Source organism: Bos indicus, chromosome 18, assembly GCF_029378745.1.
Source record: "Bos indicus isolate NIAB-ARS_2022 breed Sahiwal x Tharparkar chromosome 18, NIAB-ARS_B.indTharparkar_mat_pri_1.0, whole genome shotgun sequence".
NCBI lineage: Eukaryota > Metazoa > Chordata > Mammalia > Artiodactyla > Bovidae > Bos > Bos indicus.
In genome coordinates this window covers 52,098,481-52,114,995 of record NC_091777.1, presented here as the reverse complement: position 1 = coordinate 52,114,995, position 16,515 = coordinate 52,098,481, and the positions used below count along the sequence as shown (strand labels likewise).

The following is a 16,515-nucleotide window of genomic DNA, read 5'->3' as shown; positions in this document are numbered from 1 at the left end:
TTGTTATAAACAAAAGTATCATAAAAATTAATCGTACATTTGAATAGCTTATATATTTATATTATGAAATTAGAAAGTTTGCACACTTGAGTTTTTGGCCTGAGAAATTTGTTCATGCCATGTCAAGCTTATTAGCATATTATAATTTTTAAAATACTAAAACTATTCACAGGCCAAATTTTTTTAAATGGTAGCTCTCCTTCATTCACTCAGGAATGTCTTCTGCAACTGTATTCAGTGCCATTAAGAAACCAGCATCAGATTTCAATCATGGCAGCTTCCATTTCAGGCTACACCTTCAGGGCTGTGTGTTTCCACAGCACCAACAGCAACGCTGACCACCTGCAACTCTCTTCTTCCATTCCTCTCAGGAAGGATTTTTGCTGGGAGAGGTAAGGCAAGAGGAAACCTTCAGCATCAATGACTCCTAAGTCAGCAACACAGAATTTCTGCAAGTAATTGAAATCCATAACCATCATCCTTGTTCAAGACTTTTTAGTTTTTATGAGTATGCAAGCAAAGTTAATGAAGAGAGCTTGGGCAGGATTCTTAAAGATCAGAGAAAGAAAGTTATTGGGTGATACCGATTCCAGTGAAACACAAAGCAGCAGATGTCATACAGAGAGCAAGTGATCCATAAGCAGCTCACCTGCACCATCGGGGTGGCCGACCTCATCTTCCTCCCCTTCAGCTTTATCTCCACGCCAACAATTCCACTCATGCTTTAGAATATGTTCTCTTTAGATAGAAGGTATAATTAAAGGCTATCCCTCACTATTCCCAATCTAGGCAATACTAGCCAGCAAGAGTATAAGGTATCTTCAGTGCCAAATACTTCTCAGAATTATGCCAAAGTTATTAAAGAACATGGTACTGACTTTTTTGACAAGGACAGACTAATGAAAGACATCAGGGCGATTTATCAGGTTTATAATGCGCTTCAGGAGAAAGTGCCAGCAGTGTGTGCAGCCGTAGAAAAGAGCGAGTGAGTTGTTGAATCTTGTCAGGCAGAAGTGAATCAATTAAGAAGACAAATCACTCAGAGGAAGAATGAAAAGGAACAAGAAAGATGATTGCCACAGGCAACACTAAGCAGACAGATGCCATCTGAAAGTGTGGACCCCACCTTCAGCCCTCAGATGCCCTATCCAGGGTTCACAGCAGAAGGCCCAAGTACAGCTGGAGATGCAGAGCCCTCAGACCCGCCTCCGCCTAATTCTGATCTTCACCCAAATAATCAAGAAAGTACTCTGAGCCATTCTCACATGGAAACTAGCATCTTTATGCCTCGACCTCAAGCCATGGACTCCTCCAGTTATGCCTCCACCAGTGCTGGACTGAAATATCTTGAAAGTGGAGCAGACCCCCTCCTTCCCACAGAGCAGCTGGAGACAGTGCAGAGTAATCAGACGACAGTGATTGTGAAAATTTGATTGACCCTACAGAGTCCTCTAATAGTGAATACTCACATTCAAGGGATTCTTGACCCATTGACACATCCTGATGAAGGCTCCAGGAATGCTCAGACCTCCCAGATTTACCTGAATGCAAGAAACTCTCCAGTTAGCAATGTTTTTCTTAATTGCTAATTGAGAGAGTTTTTGAGGACTTCCTCTTGGGGAAGAACTGCTTTTACAGACCCCTGGACTCCCCAAGACAAGAGTTTTTGGGCACAGACTTTGGAGGAACCTCCAAGGGGCCCATTCGGGGTCCTCACGTGCAGACGCAGTGTGCAAGGCTCACAACAAAGTCATTAAGATAATCAAATTGTCCGAATTCTGGTGCAATTCATGATGTACTGGTAAATTTAGGCAAAGATAAATTTATCAATGCCATTTCTGTTCTTTAAAATAATTTGGAAATTAGAGACCAAGCACAATTAGTCTATAAATGTTCTATAAACAAAAACCTTGTCTCTTACACTATCATGCCTTGAAATTTACTTTTTCAAAGGAAAACTAGTTTAGCAGCAACGTTCAAAGATTGGAACAAATCAGATGTACCTTCTTTTGTCTGCATGACTTTGTGAGATCAAAAGAGAGGGCTTTGTTTCCACTTGTTTTCTACTAGCCTGCCATGTGTTGTCACTTAAAATGGTTGCCTTAAAAAGAAAATGTAGAAATACTAATTACCAGTGAGTAATCATCCAAATAAGTATGTTATAAAATAAATTACTTATTTTTCTTTCAGGGAATTCCAGTGACTGTTATGTTGCACTAGCCATGTTTATGGTCTCTGTTCTGGAGTCTTAAATGAAGGACACACAACAGTATAACAGAAAGGAGTTATGTTCTAGACCTGAGTTTTACAAGGAACAGACTCCAGACACCGTGGATTTAGCCAAGTTCGTACATAAAGGTGATAACTTGTGTAGATCTTCTGACAAATCCTAGTGTTAGTCTTATTTATGGAAGAAAGACATCTAATAAACTGTTTGGGAAGCTTGGTTATTGAATAGAGATTCATTTTCAATCGGAATAACCATACTTTTTTAAGTTACCGTTCAGCATATAGCTGTGGAATGTGTAGAGACTTTCCTTGGGGATGCACTTAACATTTTTATTTACTGCTTCTTTTCTAGTTTTGCCCAGAATGTGTGAAACCACTACAGACGTTCATGAGTATGACATACTCCTGGTTTGGAAAAGACAAGACCCCCTCCCCCATTTATGGCAGGGTCAACCCACAAAGCTAATGCCATGGATTATAACTGCCTTTTCTTTGGACTAGTTACAACCTGTACGAATAAGGAAGTTGTTAAAAAAGCTTAAAATCCAGGTTCAAAGTAGTTTCATTTTACAAGAAAGAAGTTTTAGTCTGACTGGAAATTAAGTGCTCAAACTGCCATTCTTCAGGTAGCTACTCGACAGATTCTGTGTCTTCCTACTCTCCAGTTTCATTGGGCTTATACCACTGCCATTTGATTTGAAATGTTTCAGGGCTTCCCTGGTGGCTCAGCTGATAAAGAATCTGCCTGCAGTGCGGGAGACCTGGGTTTGATCCCTGGGTTGGGAAGATCCCCTGGAGAAGGGAAAGGCTACCCACTCCAGTATTCTGGCCTGGAGAATTCCATGGACTGTACAGTCCATAAGGTCACAAGGAGTCGGATATGACTGGGCAACTTTCACATCACTTCACTTCAGACGCTTTATCTGTGAATGTGTTCCAGTGTTTACCAGCCACCTTCTAGTGGCTTCAGCACCAGTGTGATTTTTTTTTTTTTTTTTCTTTTTAAGTGCCATCGCCATCTCCTCTGTTCAGATTTTTACATTCAGGAAAATATTTTCATTTTTATGCCATACTGAAACCTACAATGTATATCTGACAAAGCAGTTAAATGTGACAATAAAAACTTAATCATGAAAAAAAAAAGAAACCTGTGTCCTATGGGAAATACCAACTTGGCTTTTTTGGTTTATTTAGTTTGTTTCTGATTTTGTGTTTTACCCCAAATAATATTTACCAGTCATGCCTCTGAATGCTTGTAATTTCCCACATTTATATGTCCCCTCATTAAGTTAAAATTTTGTTGGTGTTTCTTCTCACTCTTTAGAGAGATTTACCAAACTGACACAATGGAGAGCTGGATGCCTAAGAACAAAGATAAAATATTAACTTGTGTGGGGAGACTTTAACTCCAAAAGTTAGTTAGAACTAGAGAACTTTCTAGAAAGAACTTGGCTGGACTATGCTATGATCAGGCTCCCTGTCCTTTGTGGGAGGGGTCAACAGTCTGCAATAAAAGTCTTTCCTCCCACCTCCAGTGCAGTTTATTGTATGTCAGTTAAGCCTCAATAAAGCTGCTTTAAAAAAAATGAAAAAAGTCTGTTTCTCTTTACTGTTTTACTTTGCTCTATATAGCTCCTGTATCACGGGAGTCTTTTACAATAACATAGACTTTATGTATTCTTGAGTAATAAGTTAAATAAAAAAGTGTAAGAATTTGAAAAAAAAAAAATCTCCCCATCCACATTATCGTTTGGCTCACACTCACCAGAACCTATGGAGCCCTAGCTCCATCCTAAGTTCTCTCTGTCCACTGAGGAGGCATTAAGTAGGCAGAAGAGTTGAAAAGGAATGATATAAAGTGGGCAAGGAACAAACAGGATAGGGGAGACAGGGCCCATTGTAACTGAAGAACTGGAGTCTGATTTTTCTGACACACCTCCCCAGGAACTATTAGAACCCCAAAGCACATGATTTTGGCCTTATGACTGGGTTGGGAGTGTTCTAGAGGAGGATAATGTTAGTCTCCTGTCTAGCCAGCAAGAGAAGGAAGTCTACTACAGTGAAAGGAATACCAGACTTTATGGCTTTGTCCATAGCTATGTAAGTGTAAGGAATTCACTCAAGTTTTTGAGATCTTTGATTCCCTTTGTGCAAATGTGTGGGTTGGACAGCACGAATTTTAAGGACCCTCTTCTTAGCACAATAACACCACTTCTAGACTTGAGGCATACACAAATCACAGCAGAAACTTTATTAGAAATGTCAAATACATTCACAGAAGCTACTCTTCAAATCTCCACCTGCTCAAGCTGCCGATGATCAGTCTGAAGAGATGATTAGGGACCAGAAGCACTCCCTCCAAGGATGAGCAGTAACAGCATCAGCAGTAGCTTTAACTTCCAAACTGAAGTGTGAAGCCACGTGGCCCCATTGTCAATCTTTCGGGTCGAGATGGACATGGAGGGGCAAGTTTCCTTCACCCACAGGGGTCCTATTTTAAAGACCCCAGACATCAGCCTGCAACCAATGATCGATGTACAGCCTTTGATCTCCAAAAGTGAGTTGACATTTCCTGTGGAACAAGGATGGGGCGACACACAGATGTTTGAGGAAATCAGAGAGGAATCCAGTCCTCACCTCATTTCTGGAACTCAGTGTCAGAACCTCTTAGGCTACACGCAGATGCCTGAGGTTTTCTGGCCTCTGAAAAAATCAGATGTTCAGCTTACCTTCAGAGACCTGAAGTTTCCCCTGATAGCATCGATCTGTATTGTTGGGGCAGGCAACAGAGGGAGCATTCAAACAGGACCCCAGAGCCAGACAGGTTGGGCAGTGGAGGCTTGTTGTCCCTTTGGTTTCTGAAGAGTGAAAAGAGAGAAAGTTAAGGATGTGTCCTGCCTCTGGAGTTCTCTCTCCTTGCTGCCTTCTCTTCCTCGAGTCTTTCCTGCTGATGCCTCTCTACTCAAGGCCTGTTACTACCACCTCCCCATCCCTCTCCAACTGATTTCTGTGTTGTCAAAACACAATCCAACATGACTTCCAAACTTTGTATAGGTGTGGAGGTACAGATAAACAAAGGACACAGTTCCTGCCATCTAGGAGCATTGCCCTGAAAGAGACAGACATGTAAGTAATTAACTACCATACAACTCTGTGGGCACTGTGGCCACGGTATGGTACCAAAGAAATGGAAGAACGCTTAATTATCTAAAATAATTTGGTTGAATTTTTTCCCAGAATGGACACCTCAGTTGAGATGGAGGAAGAACAGAGGTTAGTTGTGTGAAATGGGGGTTGCATGAGGGTAAAAAAGCCAACAGCAAGGACAGTGGCCTGAGACCTGGAAGTGTGAGCTGGCTTGGTGGATTTGGAAATTGTGAGAAATCACCAGGTGTTGATATTCAGCTGGCAGGCACAGACAGGCAGGGCTGGACTGTTTTTTATAGCCAGCATCCATTCTGATTGGTCAGCACCATCTCCATTGTTAAGTATTTTGAATCCTGCCCTAGCTAAAACACAATAAATGAGAGAGGGAAGAGAAGAAAATGAGCTGAAAAGGTAGGTGTGGCCAGGTTACTGTAGACTTTGAGGACAAATGCAGGAACTAAGCTGTGGCCACATGGCAATGGGGAAGCTGGAGCAGTTAGACCGCCACCAGCCTGCTCAGAAACCTCCACTGACATCTTATTGCTTAATAAACCCCAAATCCACTTTACACTGCAGCCTTCACTGATGTCCTCTGCTCGGAGTACACTGTTTACAGTACTCCAAGGTGACAATTTAGAAAAAGAGAGACAAGCAAAAGGTCTGAGGTCCTTTTGTGTATGGCCCACTTGAACCTAAACCAAGTAAGAACACAAAGAAGGAAGCCTCCCGTTTTCTTTTCCGGAGTGTATAGAGTTTCCCTTAGCACCCATCTCTTCCCTCGCAGGGTACCTTCTTCAGTCTCTTGTATATTCCATATATCATATAATCCCTCTCTGTTATTGCAAAAGGGATCCTCGCAGTAGTTACTGTAGGAGATTGCAGCTAGACTGGGGGCTGCAGTGTGCTGGATAAACGTTATTGCCGGTGTCCCATCCAAGCTGCAGCTCTTAGTGGCCAAAATCGCTGTCTTGGTCCCTGCTGTGAGACAGGAAGGAAAGAAAGTGGGTGGGGACGCTACTGTTTGGCCTGGGGAAGGTGGAACAGTCTTAACATGAACATAATCATCTCCCCCCGTCCCCTGCCCCCACCAGCCCAATTGCCCCTTTCTCATTTTACCAGTTTTGATCAGCAGGATGGTTTCCTGGCACAATGTCCCATTGTCACAAGCTTCAACTTTCTCTGAGGTCCAGTTGAACATGTTTGTTGCATCCTCCTGGATACCCATGAATGTACCCTTTTGACAAAACAATTTCTGTGCCACTGGGGAGAAAAGGAGATAAAGATGAGCACTTGTCCTTCTCTGCCGGGGCCCCAAATCCCTCTTTTTTCACCAGAAATCCATCCTCCTTGACCCAACCACTCCCCCACCCCCACATCTCCAATACATACTGATCAAGGTCGGGGCTCCTACAAGAAAGAGGAGCAGCAGACCCTGAAAGTGACAGGCTCCCATGGCTTCTTTTAGAGACGTTTGGAAGAACTGATCAGGATCTGTGGTTTGATGGACATGGACAGGAAGCTCTTCAGCCACATGGAATAAGATAAAATCTAAGCAAGTACCGACTTAAGGGCAGAGCTTACTGGTATATATAAAACGATGACTGCTAAAGTCAGTCTGTCCCGATCTAGCTTGTGAGTTTGGGCAACTTAACTAGTTAACAAGCCTCAGTTTCCATAGCTGTACTTCTCAGACTCGGCCACCCAGACCAATGAGCTCAACAATCCGTACTCTGTAACCTCTGGAGCCATAATCCGGCCTACAGGTCCCTTCTCCCTCAGACTCTGGAGTCCAGATTAAAACCTATGCCCTGGAGGCTCAGGTCTCTCGGCCCCCATCTTCATCCGAACCCGGATTCTGAGGTCTCAGCCTGGTCCTAACTAAGGATCCAGGAGTTTGGGTTCAGCCACCTTTTCTGGCAGGACGCGTGATTCGGGGTACCCAGCCCTCTCCCCCTCTCAGATCAACGAGGCCAAGACTCCAGCCTTCGCCCTGCTAGCTCAAGGAGTCCCGCTCCCACCCCAGCCTTATCTTTACCCAGGACCCAGGAAACTGGGTCCCCAGTCCCTCTTTTTCTCTTTAAGGGACCAAAATTCCTCCTGACTTCCAGATAATCTCACAAAAATATACTGGTGCTGAAGTAACGCCTTGGAACGCTACACTCTCGCAACCCGGCCTTCTCCTTCAAGCTCCCTGAGGCACGGAAGGCGGGACCTGTTTCACTCGACAGCTCATTCGAAGCCCCATTGGTTGACACAAAAGCGTCTGATAGCTCATTGGATGAGCCTGGAGGAACCCCACACCCATTGGCCTACTCCTGACCGGCTTGGAACATACACATACGCAGAATGGCGAGTGGCCTGTAAGCCGGAGGACCGAGAACTCGCTGGTCTTGGCGGTGCTAGGCCCGCTAAGTGCGGGGGCGGCGCATCCCCAAATGACTTTGTTTAAACTTTTCTGTTCGGTCTACAGAGTTATACTTCCCTAGCCGCACTAGGAAGGCAAACCTTTGGCTTTCATCCCCCGAACTCTTCTCCTAGCCCAAATTCCTTTCATGGTACCAGCTTGGCCCGTTCCCAGCATCCATCCGGTGGCCGTATCTGTTGGGAGTCAACTTGGTCCCCTCACTCTTTACTTGCAGTGGTTCCTGCTCAGCTCAGGCCTCATCCTCTGTACACACCAGGGCGCCAGCCTCCTCCGTGGTCTTTTGGAAGACTGAATAGAGGGATGCTGGCTTCAGCGTTATTTCTGGCACCCTTGAACGGCAGAATGCCATTGTAGCTAACTCACATATTGGTGTCAGTATCATGAACAAGATGCATCATTCAGATTTCTTGTTTATGGCTGTAAATCATTTTATATATATATATATATATATTACATGTATGTATACTTACATATAAGTTCTCTGGATGTAACAAAGATGCCATATGTGTTCTTTCAGACTTGATACTGTTTCTGTGAGTTTTGTGGTATAAATGAATATTTATTTTCATAGAGAAAATGTCACAGTAAGAATAGTGTTGGTAAAACTCTTAACTTTATGTGAAAATATATTAAGAGCTTCCAGTTGGGGACTGTTAACATTAAGAATATAATTATTAATATTGTTATTCATGTAAATATTAGAAAGAGTTAATATACATAGTAAGAGAGCATTCTGGTCCAAACACCCTGCCCCTCAGGACCCAGGAATCTGAGCCACACTCCCTTATTTGGGGGACTCAGGCCTCCAGAACTCACCTCCTCTGATCTGTAACAGTATGTGGTTTTCCTGGGTTATTGTGTAACTATAGGTCTGGAGCAAGGTCTCAGATCTTGGCCACCATTGCCAGTGCGGGACCAATGAGTTAGGGGGAACTGGAGGCAGAGAGGGTGGTTGGAAGCTGCATAGACACCTGCTTGGATCTCCAGAATCTTGTCTTAAGACCCTTATCCCTTCCCATGCCTCTGAGTAGCACTCACCCTGCCTCTTCAGTTCTAGCCCCATACCTGGCATCTAGCAACTGTAGTGAAGGTCATCTTAAATAACACATTGGCCTGTTGATTAGTTTGCTGAGGCTGCCATAGCTAAGTACCATGGGACTGAGAGGCTGGAAGACTCTTTCTGTGTGAGCTTTGGACATTGTTCCATGTATTTCTCCCTGGAAGGTTGTTTGCACCCAAATGCACAAGCTTAAATAAAGGGCTTCCCCCACACCGCGCCTGCTCTATTCTAAAGTAAATTGCCTGTGTCTGCTCACTTAGCCCTGGTAGGGAGACATGGCATTTTACTTGTGTTTTTTAAATTAACTTTTGGCATGATTAAGATGGCCCCAAACCACCTCTGAATAAAGTAACTAAAAGCAGACATTTTAACAAGAGCTAGTACTGCTTTAAAATGTTAATCACTGATACAAATATAGTAAATCTTTCTTTGGGTTCAGTTTTTAAAGCCATCAGTAACTCGGTAGAAATTCTTTTTTTTTTTTTTTTTTTTATTTCTTTATATTTGTCTGTGCCAGGTCTTAGTTACCACACATGGGATCTGTTAGTTTCAGCATGCGGTATCTAGTTACCTGACCAGGGATTGAACCCAGGCTCCCTGCATCAGGAGGTGGAGTCTTAGCCACTGGACCACCAGGGAAGTCCCCATCCTTCTCATATCCTGGGGATTGTAGGTGTTGGTCATCTCGGGTAGGTTCTCAAGACATAATAGGGAGACCCACAGTATTGCTGGCTTCAATGCTCACACACCACAAATCTTGGATATTGAGGTGCCCGTGCTTCTGGCAGTGAGCCAACTTGGTCCCTTACCCACCCACACTGGGTGAGGTTACCCTGATGGGTCTAGAGATGGAAGGAAGAATAAGGATCTATTCTTTAAGAATTGAGAGCTCAGGGGATCTTTGAGGGCTGTCAGGGTAGGTTGTGCAAGAGCACTTGTGCTCACTGGCTCTCTCTGGGATGTGGGCCATGCTGTGCTGGGAGTGGTTCAGTGGTTCCACCTGGTTCATGAGAGTCAATTTTCAGTTTTTCAAGCCAGTTGCTAAATACAACCACTATTAAAAATTAAATTTTGTCAACTTAAAACTAAATTATGTTGAAGCAAAGGTAGGACTTCCCTAGTAGTCCAGTGGTTAAGAACCTTCCTGCCAATGCGAGGGGACCCAGGTTCGATCCCTGGTCTGGGAAGATTCCACATGCTTCAGGGCAACTAAGCCCACGTGCCACAGCTATTGAGCATGTGCACTGCAGCTACTGAAGTTCGCACACCCTAGAGCCTGTGCTCCACAACAAGAGAAGCCAGCAAAATGAGAACCACGTACACTGCAACTAGAGAAAGCCTGCTTAGCCATAAATAAATAACATTTTTAAAACAAAGGTAATAAATACTCAAAAATCATCACTTCCTAAATTATCTACTATTTTACTATTATCTATGCTCTTGAAGCTATTTATAACTATTGTATTTGTATGGTGTGTGTGTGTGTACACAATCTCAATCGTGTCTGACTCTTTTATGACCCCATGGACTGTAGCCCGCCAGGCTCCTCTGTCCATGGGATTCTCCAGGAAAGAATACTAGAGTGGGTTTCCATTTCCTCTTCCAGGGGATCTTCCCGACCCAGGGATCAAACCTGTGTCTCCTGCATGGTTATTTCTTCCCAACTCCATAGGCAGGGACATCGTGATAGCTTGAAATCAGCCACAGTGGGAGTATTTACACCAAGGACATTGGCAAATGCTACAGATCAGAGCTTTTATTTCTCCCTTCAGGGAGGCAGATGTTCATTTACCAGCACACCATGAGTGCACGTGGCTTTGTGTTCGAGTGTGGATTTATGTAGAAAGGAGCTCTCTCCCGATGTGGGGAGCGAGCTCCGCCCGTGACAAAGGTCATGAGGAAGGAGGCTTGACATACGCAAAGGCGGGATCAAGCCTCAGGAGTCTCCCTGGAAATTCTCGAGCAATCTACCCCCAAAACCAGAGTCTGCCTACTTTCTGCTTTGTGCTCTCACCTACACCTCTGACTTTACGGGGGGCTGTCCCCCACTACCTCTCTCTGAAAAAAGAGTTAGCTTACAGCTCCAGTTAATAGTTCCTGCGTGTGACAGTGTTTCAACCTACAAACTCCTTTGGAAGTCCTCTAGCCTGCCTGAATAAGTTTTTTCCGGCAACATGTGATTGTTCAGAGCCTCCCAACTGTGAGAGGCATGAGATGTTCTAAACTGTCTAAACACAGATTCCTTTGAGTAGTTAAAAGATTGATTAGAAATTGTATTGGTGAAGGGTTTTTCACTTGTTGGGCCAATGTTTGCTGCTAAGTCTCCATATCCCTTACCTACTGTGTCCTTGGCGGTGTATTGATTGATATAATGGGTGTATAGAAATGTAAGTAGTTGCCTCAATGTTTGTAATCTTGGACCCTTGAGTTAATTCTTTTCTTGATTGAGCCCACCTCACCTTTGCCCTATAGGAATGCAACTTTCTCCAATGCTTTTTGGAGGCTGGTGCCTGACTTTAGAATAATCACCTTTAGAGAAAAATAAGTTTCTTAAAATGTTAACAGGCTTCCTGGCCAGAAGATGATGTAAATCACCTAAACTTTTGCATATGATAAGTTTGAAAGCCTGACTTCGATAAGGATCAGGAACTGCTGTCTTTGCATGCCTCTACCCCTTCCCCCATTATCCTCTATGCACAACTTAAGGTATAAAACTGCTTTGGAAAATAAAGTATGTCCTTTTGTTCACCAGAATTTGGTCTCTGCATGTCGTTCTTTCTTTCACCTTCTAGCTGAACTTTTCTTCTGAGGCAGGGAAGCTCGTCAAGCCTACTAATTTTGCCTGGGCTTCTAAGATCTGACCGGGGAGGCCTTAGCATCTCCTCTCCTTCGGGAGAACGGGAGGACGCCTGCGGCCTTCGTAGGTGACGTAAATTCCCTGCTTTGGAATTTTATTCAGCCTCTTTTCTTCACTGAATTTCTTCGCTGAGCTATCCTTATTTCACCACTCTTTATATCCTTAATAAACGTTTAATTAAGCAGTTGTTTCCTGATCCTCACCAACGCCGTCCCCGCTTCGAATTCCCTGGATCAGCCAGGGCTGGTCCCCGGCACCCCCATTTCAGTACTGGGCCTTTTCATGCCAGTTATAAATCGATGAAGTGCATGGCACCCCTCGCCCTAGATGCAGAGCATTTGTGGTCAGAGCAATCCTCTTTGTTATATATTGTTGCAATCATATGTTTCAAATACATGGAGGAGTTCCCTGGTGGCTTAGTGGATATGATTCTGGGCTTTCACTGCCATGGCCTGGGTTCCTAGATGGGGAACTGAGATCCTGCAAGCTGTGCAGCACAGCCAAAAATAAATAAAATTAAATAAAACATATGATTACTCCCAACTCCTGCACCATCCTTTGTGGTTTCCCTGGATCCAGTATTAATAATTGTAATCAGCACTCCCCTTAATAAAATTCTACTTGTTACCCAACTTGGGTGAACAATTTATTTCCTGCTACCAGGTAGCTCAGTGGTAAAGAATCCATTGCCAATGCAGGAGATGAGGGTTCAACTCCTGGGTCAGGAAGATCCCTGGAATAGGAAATGACAACCCACTGCAGTATTCTTCCTTGGAAAATCCCATGGACAGAGGAGCCTGGAGGACTTGGCAGGCTATAGTTCATAGGGTCACAAATAGCTGGACACGACTAAGCGACTGAACCTGAAGCCAGGACCCTGACCAATTCAGAAATTTGGATCAGCAGTGGCATCCAGCAACAGACAAACAAAACTGTATTCTGGGATTAGGTTTCCACTACATGGGAGAAGCACAGGGATGACCACCTTGATGGAAAAAGATAGGACACAGGTGAGAGAAGTCCTGTGACAATTTCATAGTTGGTCAAGTTATCACTGGGGTAGCAGTGAAAGAAGTGCAGATGGAAAGCAAGGTGTTGGGAGCTGAAGTGGGTGTGGCACTTTGTTACTACGGCAACAGTGGTGCTGCACAGGTTGACTGGGGAGTCGGCTGTTTCTTCCGATGACCCTAGTGAGCAAACGTGGGGGAAGAGGAGCAATGGAAAGATAAGATTGTCCAAATGGAAATGTGATAGACAATCAGAAAACTCCCTTGGCAGAACATCTCTTGTTTCCAGTCACAGGGCAGATATGGCTGAGGACCAAGCCTAAGGCTTGAGTGAACGGGTTGCAGAGATGCACTGCCAGGAAAATGTTCAATGTTGCCAGTCTGTGTTAAGGGAGTGTGACCCTCAGATGTGGGATAGAGACCACTCATAGGAAACTGCTTCTCCTCCAGACCAACAAGAACGAATTTCTAATGTAGTCCAAAGAAGCACAGGACTTGGTTTAGCATGTACATGCCACACATTGAGAGCGTTTGAGAACCTCACCAGTTTGCACGGGCAGGAATCCCAGAGCGTGTGTATGAGCAGATTCTGTGCCAGTTATGGCCTCTCAGCTCCAGATTAGCTCTTCATTGCCCTGCTGGATCCTGCAAGCAATTTTGTTCATCTCCAGGCACAATGTTAGGCTTTGCCAGTAGAGGGTGGTAGAGGGACACTGCAGGCTGAAGAGCTTGTCTTCTGGCCCCAAGTAAGGAGGTTCCTCCCTAGATGAACTATTCTCTTACCTTTGTCATAAGCTAAGTCGCTCAGTCGTGTCCGACTAGGTGCGACCCTATGGACTACAGCCTCCCAGGCTCCTCCATCCATGGAATTCTCCAGGCAAGAATACTGGAGTATGTTGCCATGCCCTTCTCCAGGGGATCTTCCCGACCCAGGGATCAAACCCCTGTCTCTTACATCTCCTGCACTGGCAGGCAGGTTCTTTACCACTAGCGCCACCTGGAAAGCCCTGTGTTCTTTAGGCTTAGTAACCAATTCCCTCTTAATCCTCACCCCGTGTTTCTAGATAATGATTCTTTCTTTCCTTTTTGGCCTTATGGATCTTAGTTCCTGACTAGAGATGGAACCATGTCCCCCTCAGTGGAAGCTCAGAGCCCTAGCCATTGGACCACCAGGGAATTCCCTCATGATTCTTTTATTTTTAAATATTTCCCCTTTTTAATATTTATTTTTATTTATTTTGTTGTGCTAGGTCTTAGTTGCAGCACTTGGGGTCTTCAGTCTTTGTTGCAGCGTGTGGGATCTCACTCCCCGGCCAGGGATTGAACCCAAGCCCCGTGCATTGGAAGGGCAGAGTCTTAGCCACTGGACTCTCAGGGAAGTCCGATAATGATTCCTTATACTAACTGGGGTTCAATCCCTGGTCAGGGAACTAAGATCCCACGTGCTACGTGGCCAAAACAAAAACAAAACAAAAAACTTTACCTGTTAAAATTAGCATGTGGTTCCTGACACATGCCTGGACCCCGACTGATACCGATTCTAAGGGTGTGAGACTAGACAGGACCAAGGGGAAGGCTTCATGGGGCCAAAATCTTTCACAGGGAATATAGGAGTGGAGGTATTAGTTCAAGCATCTGGGGATAGAATTACTACTCTATTGGGTTAGTGAGTTAACTAATGTCTCCATGCAGTGACAACAAGTGAGCTAACTCTCTCCAGGTGACCTGGCTGTTGACTCCACTCAGTACCCAAACCAACAAAGGCAGAGGCCAATCTCAGCCTGTTATGACATCTTTCTACAGCAGGACTCTTCAGGACATATACCCAACTCTCGGGACTGACCTTTCTCCCCACAGGGTAATACACTCTGTGGATGCTGTTCTGCCTTCCTTGTCCTCACTGCTTCTGTCAACACTGCCATCTGGGGACTTAGGAAATGTCTGCTCTATTGCTACAGGATCCCACGAAGTTTTTTAAAGTTAATTAATTAGTTAATTAAATTTCTTTCTTTTTTTTTTTTTTTGCTGCCCTAGGTCTTCCTTGCTACCTGGGCTTTCTCTAGTTGTGGTGCACAGGCTTCTTATTGCTGTGGCTTCTCTTGTTGCGGAGCATGGGCTCTAGGGCGTGTAGGTTCAGTAGTTGTGGCGTACAAGCTTATTTGCCACATGGCCTGTGGGATCTTCCTGGACCAGGGATTGAACCCCTGGCCCCTGCACTGACAGGTGGAGTCTTAATCACAGGACCATCAGGGAAGTCCTCCCATGAAGTATCACTTCCAACTAGAGGACATATTTTAAGGCAAAGGAACTGAGGCAGTTAACTCCCCGCATGGAGCTCACTGACTTCCAGGTGCCCCACTATACAGACACAGTTGGCTTATCAGAAGGGTCGAATGGTCATGACGGCTTTTGAAGGCACCAGGTAGAGAAGGTACCTTGCCACCCAACAGGAGATGCTCTAGGTCTCAAACTGGCCAGTCTATCGTGTCACCTGCCCTAGAGCCAGAATGCAGGGGTCCATGACACAGGGGAAGATAAGGGAGTGTCCCCGCCCATCAGTACACATGACAACCCACTTAAAGCATTTTTGCTCCTGGTCTCTGTGACCTTGGGCTTGGTGTGGGTGAGAAACCCAATCAGAGCTCTAATCAACCAGAAGCCAGGACTGCCCCCATGCTATTTTGTGTTCCTCCTGCTGCTGAAACAAGAGGCGGAGAAGACGACCAGAGGGACCGTGACCACCAGAGGAAGGCTGGTTTGCCAGGTCAAGGAGGACTACGTTTGGAAGCCAGGGGATGCGTTGTAGGTAATACTGACTTGCCGGTGGCCCTGTTTAGCAGAAAGTGGCCAAAAGCCAATAAAGACAAGACTATTGAACACTTACTTCCTTTAGGAATGAAACCTTGTGTCTCAACGATGTCCAGAGGAGGTGTTGGCAGGTGGTAAGAGAACGTAGAAGGGGTGGTAGAAGCAGGCGGCTCTCATTACCACCAGCCGCACAGTCAGGGCCTTTGCAGCTCTGTTATAGGTTTTCCCCCATCTTCCTCTGACTGTGGTTCATGAAGAACTGGTCATCTAAAGCTGTGGGTGTGTGACGCCTTGCCACTAGCACAAGACAGTTCTATGATTAAGTACCAGACGGGAATTGTGTGTCTTCTGTATTGCGGACTCAAGGGGTGGGTTGTGCGGTTTCCTTTTTCACATTCATTCTCTCCCCTTCTCCCCCTGCCCTGTGCCGTGGGGACTGTTAGTGGGATCTCCCACCTTCCAGCTGGGTTCAGTCGATGGGGAGCCCCAGCAGGAGACCCACAGGGAGGACACTAAGTGAAGTTGGGGTGTTAATTCCCCAGCTCCCTCCCTGTAGTGTCGCTGTGGGTTGGGTGGATTTTTCAGCCTGAGATCACAGCTCCTGTCAGGCACCCCTCTCTAAACACCACCCCCTTCCAGATTCTAATAACAGTAATGACTTCTTAGTCTTTCAAGCCTATGACAACAGACCCAATGATATCAGCCTCAGGAAATGGTGCCAACCCTCTCATTTCTCTGCTTCACATAAACCATTGTGTCAATTTATTCAAGTGGGGTGAGCCCCCTGTTGGTGCTGGCTACTAAAATAGAAGCCTCATTGGCACACCTTCACTTCCCAAGTCATTTTATGTGTGTGCTGAGTGGCTCAGTCCTGTCTGACTCTTTGCAACACCATGGACTGTAGCCCGCCAGGTTCCTCTGTCCATGGAATTTTCCAAGCAAGAACATTGGAGTGGGTTGCCATGCCCTCCTGTGGGGGATC

General features: G+C 45.1%; 1 protein-coding gene and 1 pseudogene across 2 annotated transcripts; one reads left to right on the top strand and one right to left on the bottom strand.

Moving 5' to 3' along the window:
• Positions 1-249: 249 nt before the first annotated feature.
• On the top strand, positions 250-1,589 carry LOC109571742 (BRISC complex subunit Abraxas 2-like; annotated as a pseudogene).
• A 2,870-nt stretch (positions 1,590-4,459) lies between these two features.
• On the bottom strand, positions 4,460-7,595 carry TEX101 (testis expressed 101). 2 transcript variants are annotated; one of them, XM_019978767.2, is made up of 6 exons: positions 7,495-7,595; positions 6,766-6,867; positions 6,493-6,636; positions 6,166-6,354; positions 4,959-5,087; positions 4,460-4,801 (listed from the first exon to the last, which is right to left on the bottom strand). In XM_019978767.2, the coding sequence occupies exons 2-6, from the start codon at positions 6,827-6,829 to the stop codon at positions 4,566-4,568; spliced, it is 762 nt and encodes a 253-aa protein (XP_019834326.2). In that variant the 5' UTR covers positions 6,830-6,867; positions 7,495-7,595; the 3' UTR covers positions 4,460-4,565. The 2 variants fall into 2 exon arrangements, with proteins under 2 accessions (XP_019834326.2, XP_070628552.1); XM_070772451.1 differs by having other exon boundaries at positions 7,412-7,521.
• Positions 7,596-16,515: the final 8,920 nt, after the last annotated feature.

Excerpts from the sequence above, each read along its gene's own strand:
- TEX101 (XM_019978767.2), bottom strand. The coding sequence starts at position 6,829 with ATGGGAGCCTGTCACTTTCAGGGTCTGCTGCTCCTCTTTCTTGTAGGA. Across the intron at positions 6,637-6,765 it reads AGGAGCCCCGACCTTGATCA|TGGCACAGAAATTGTTTTGT; the intron begins GTATGTATTGGA and ends TTTTCTCCCCAG. Across the intron at positions 6,355-6,492 it reads CATCCTGCTGATCAAAACTG|CAGGGACCAAGACAGCGATT; the intron begins GTAAAATGAGAA and ends CCTGTCTCACAG.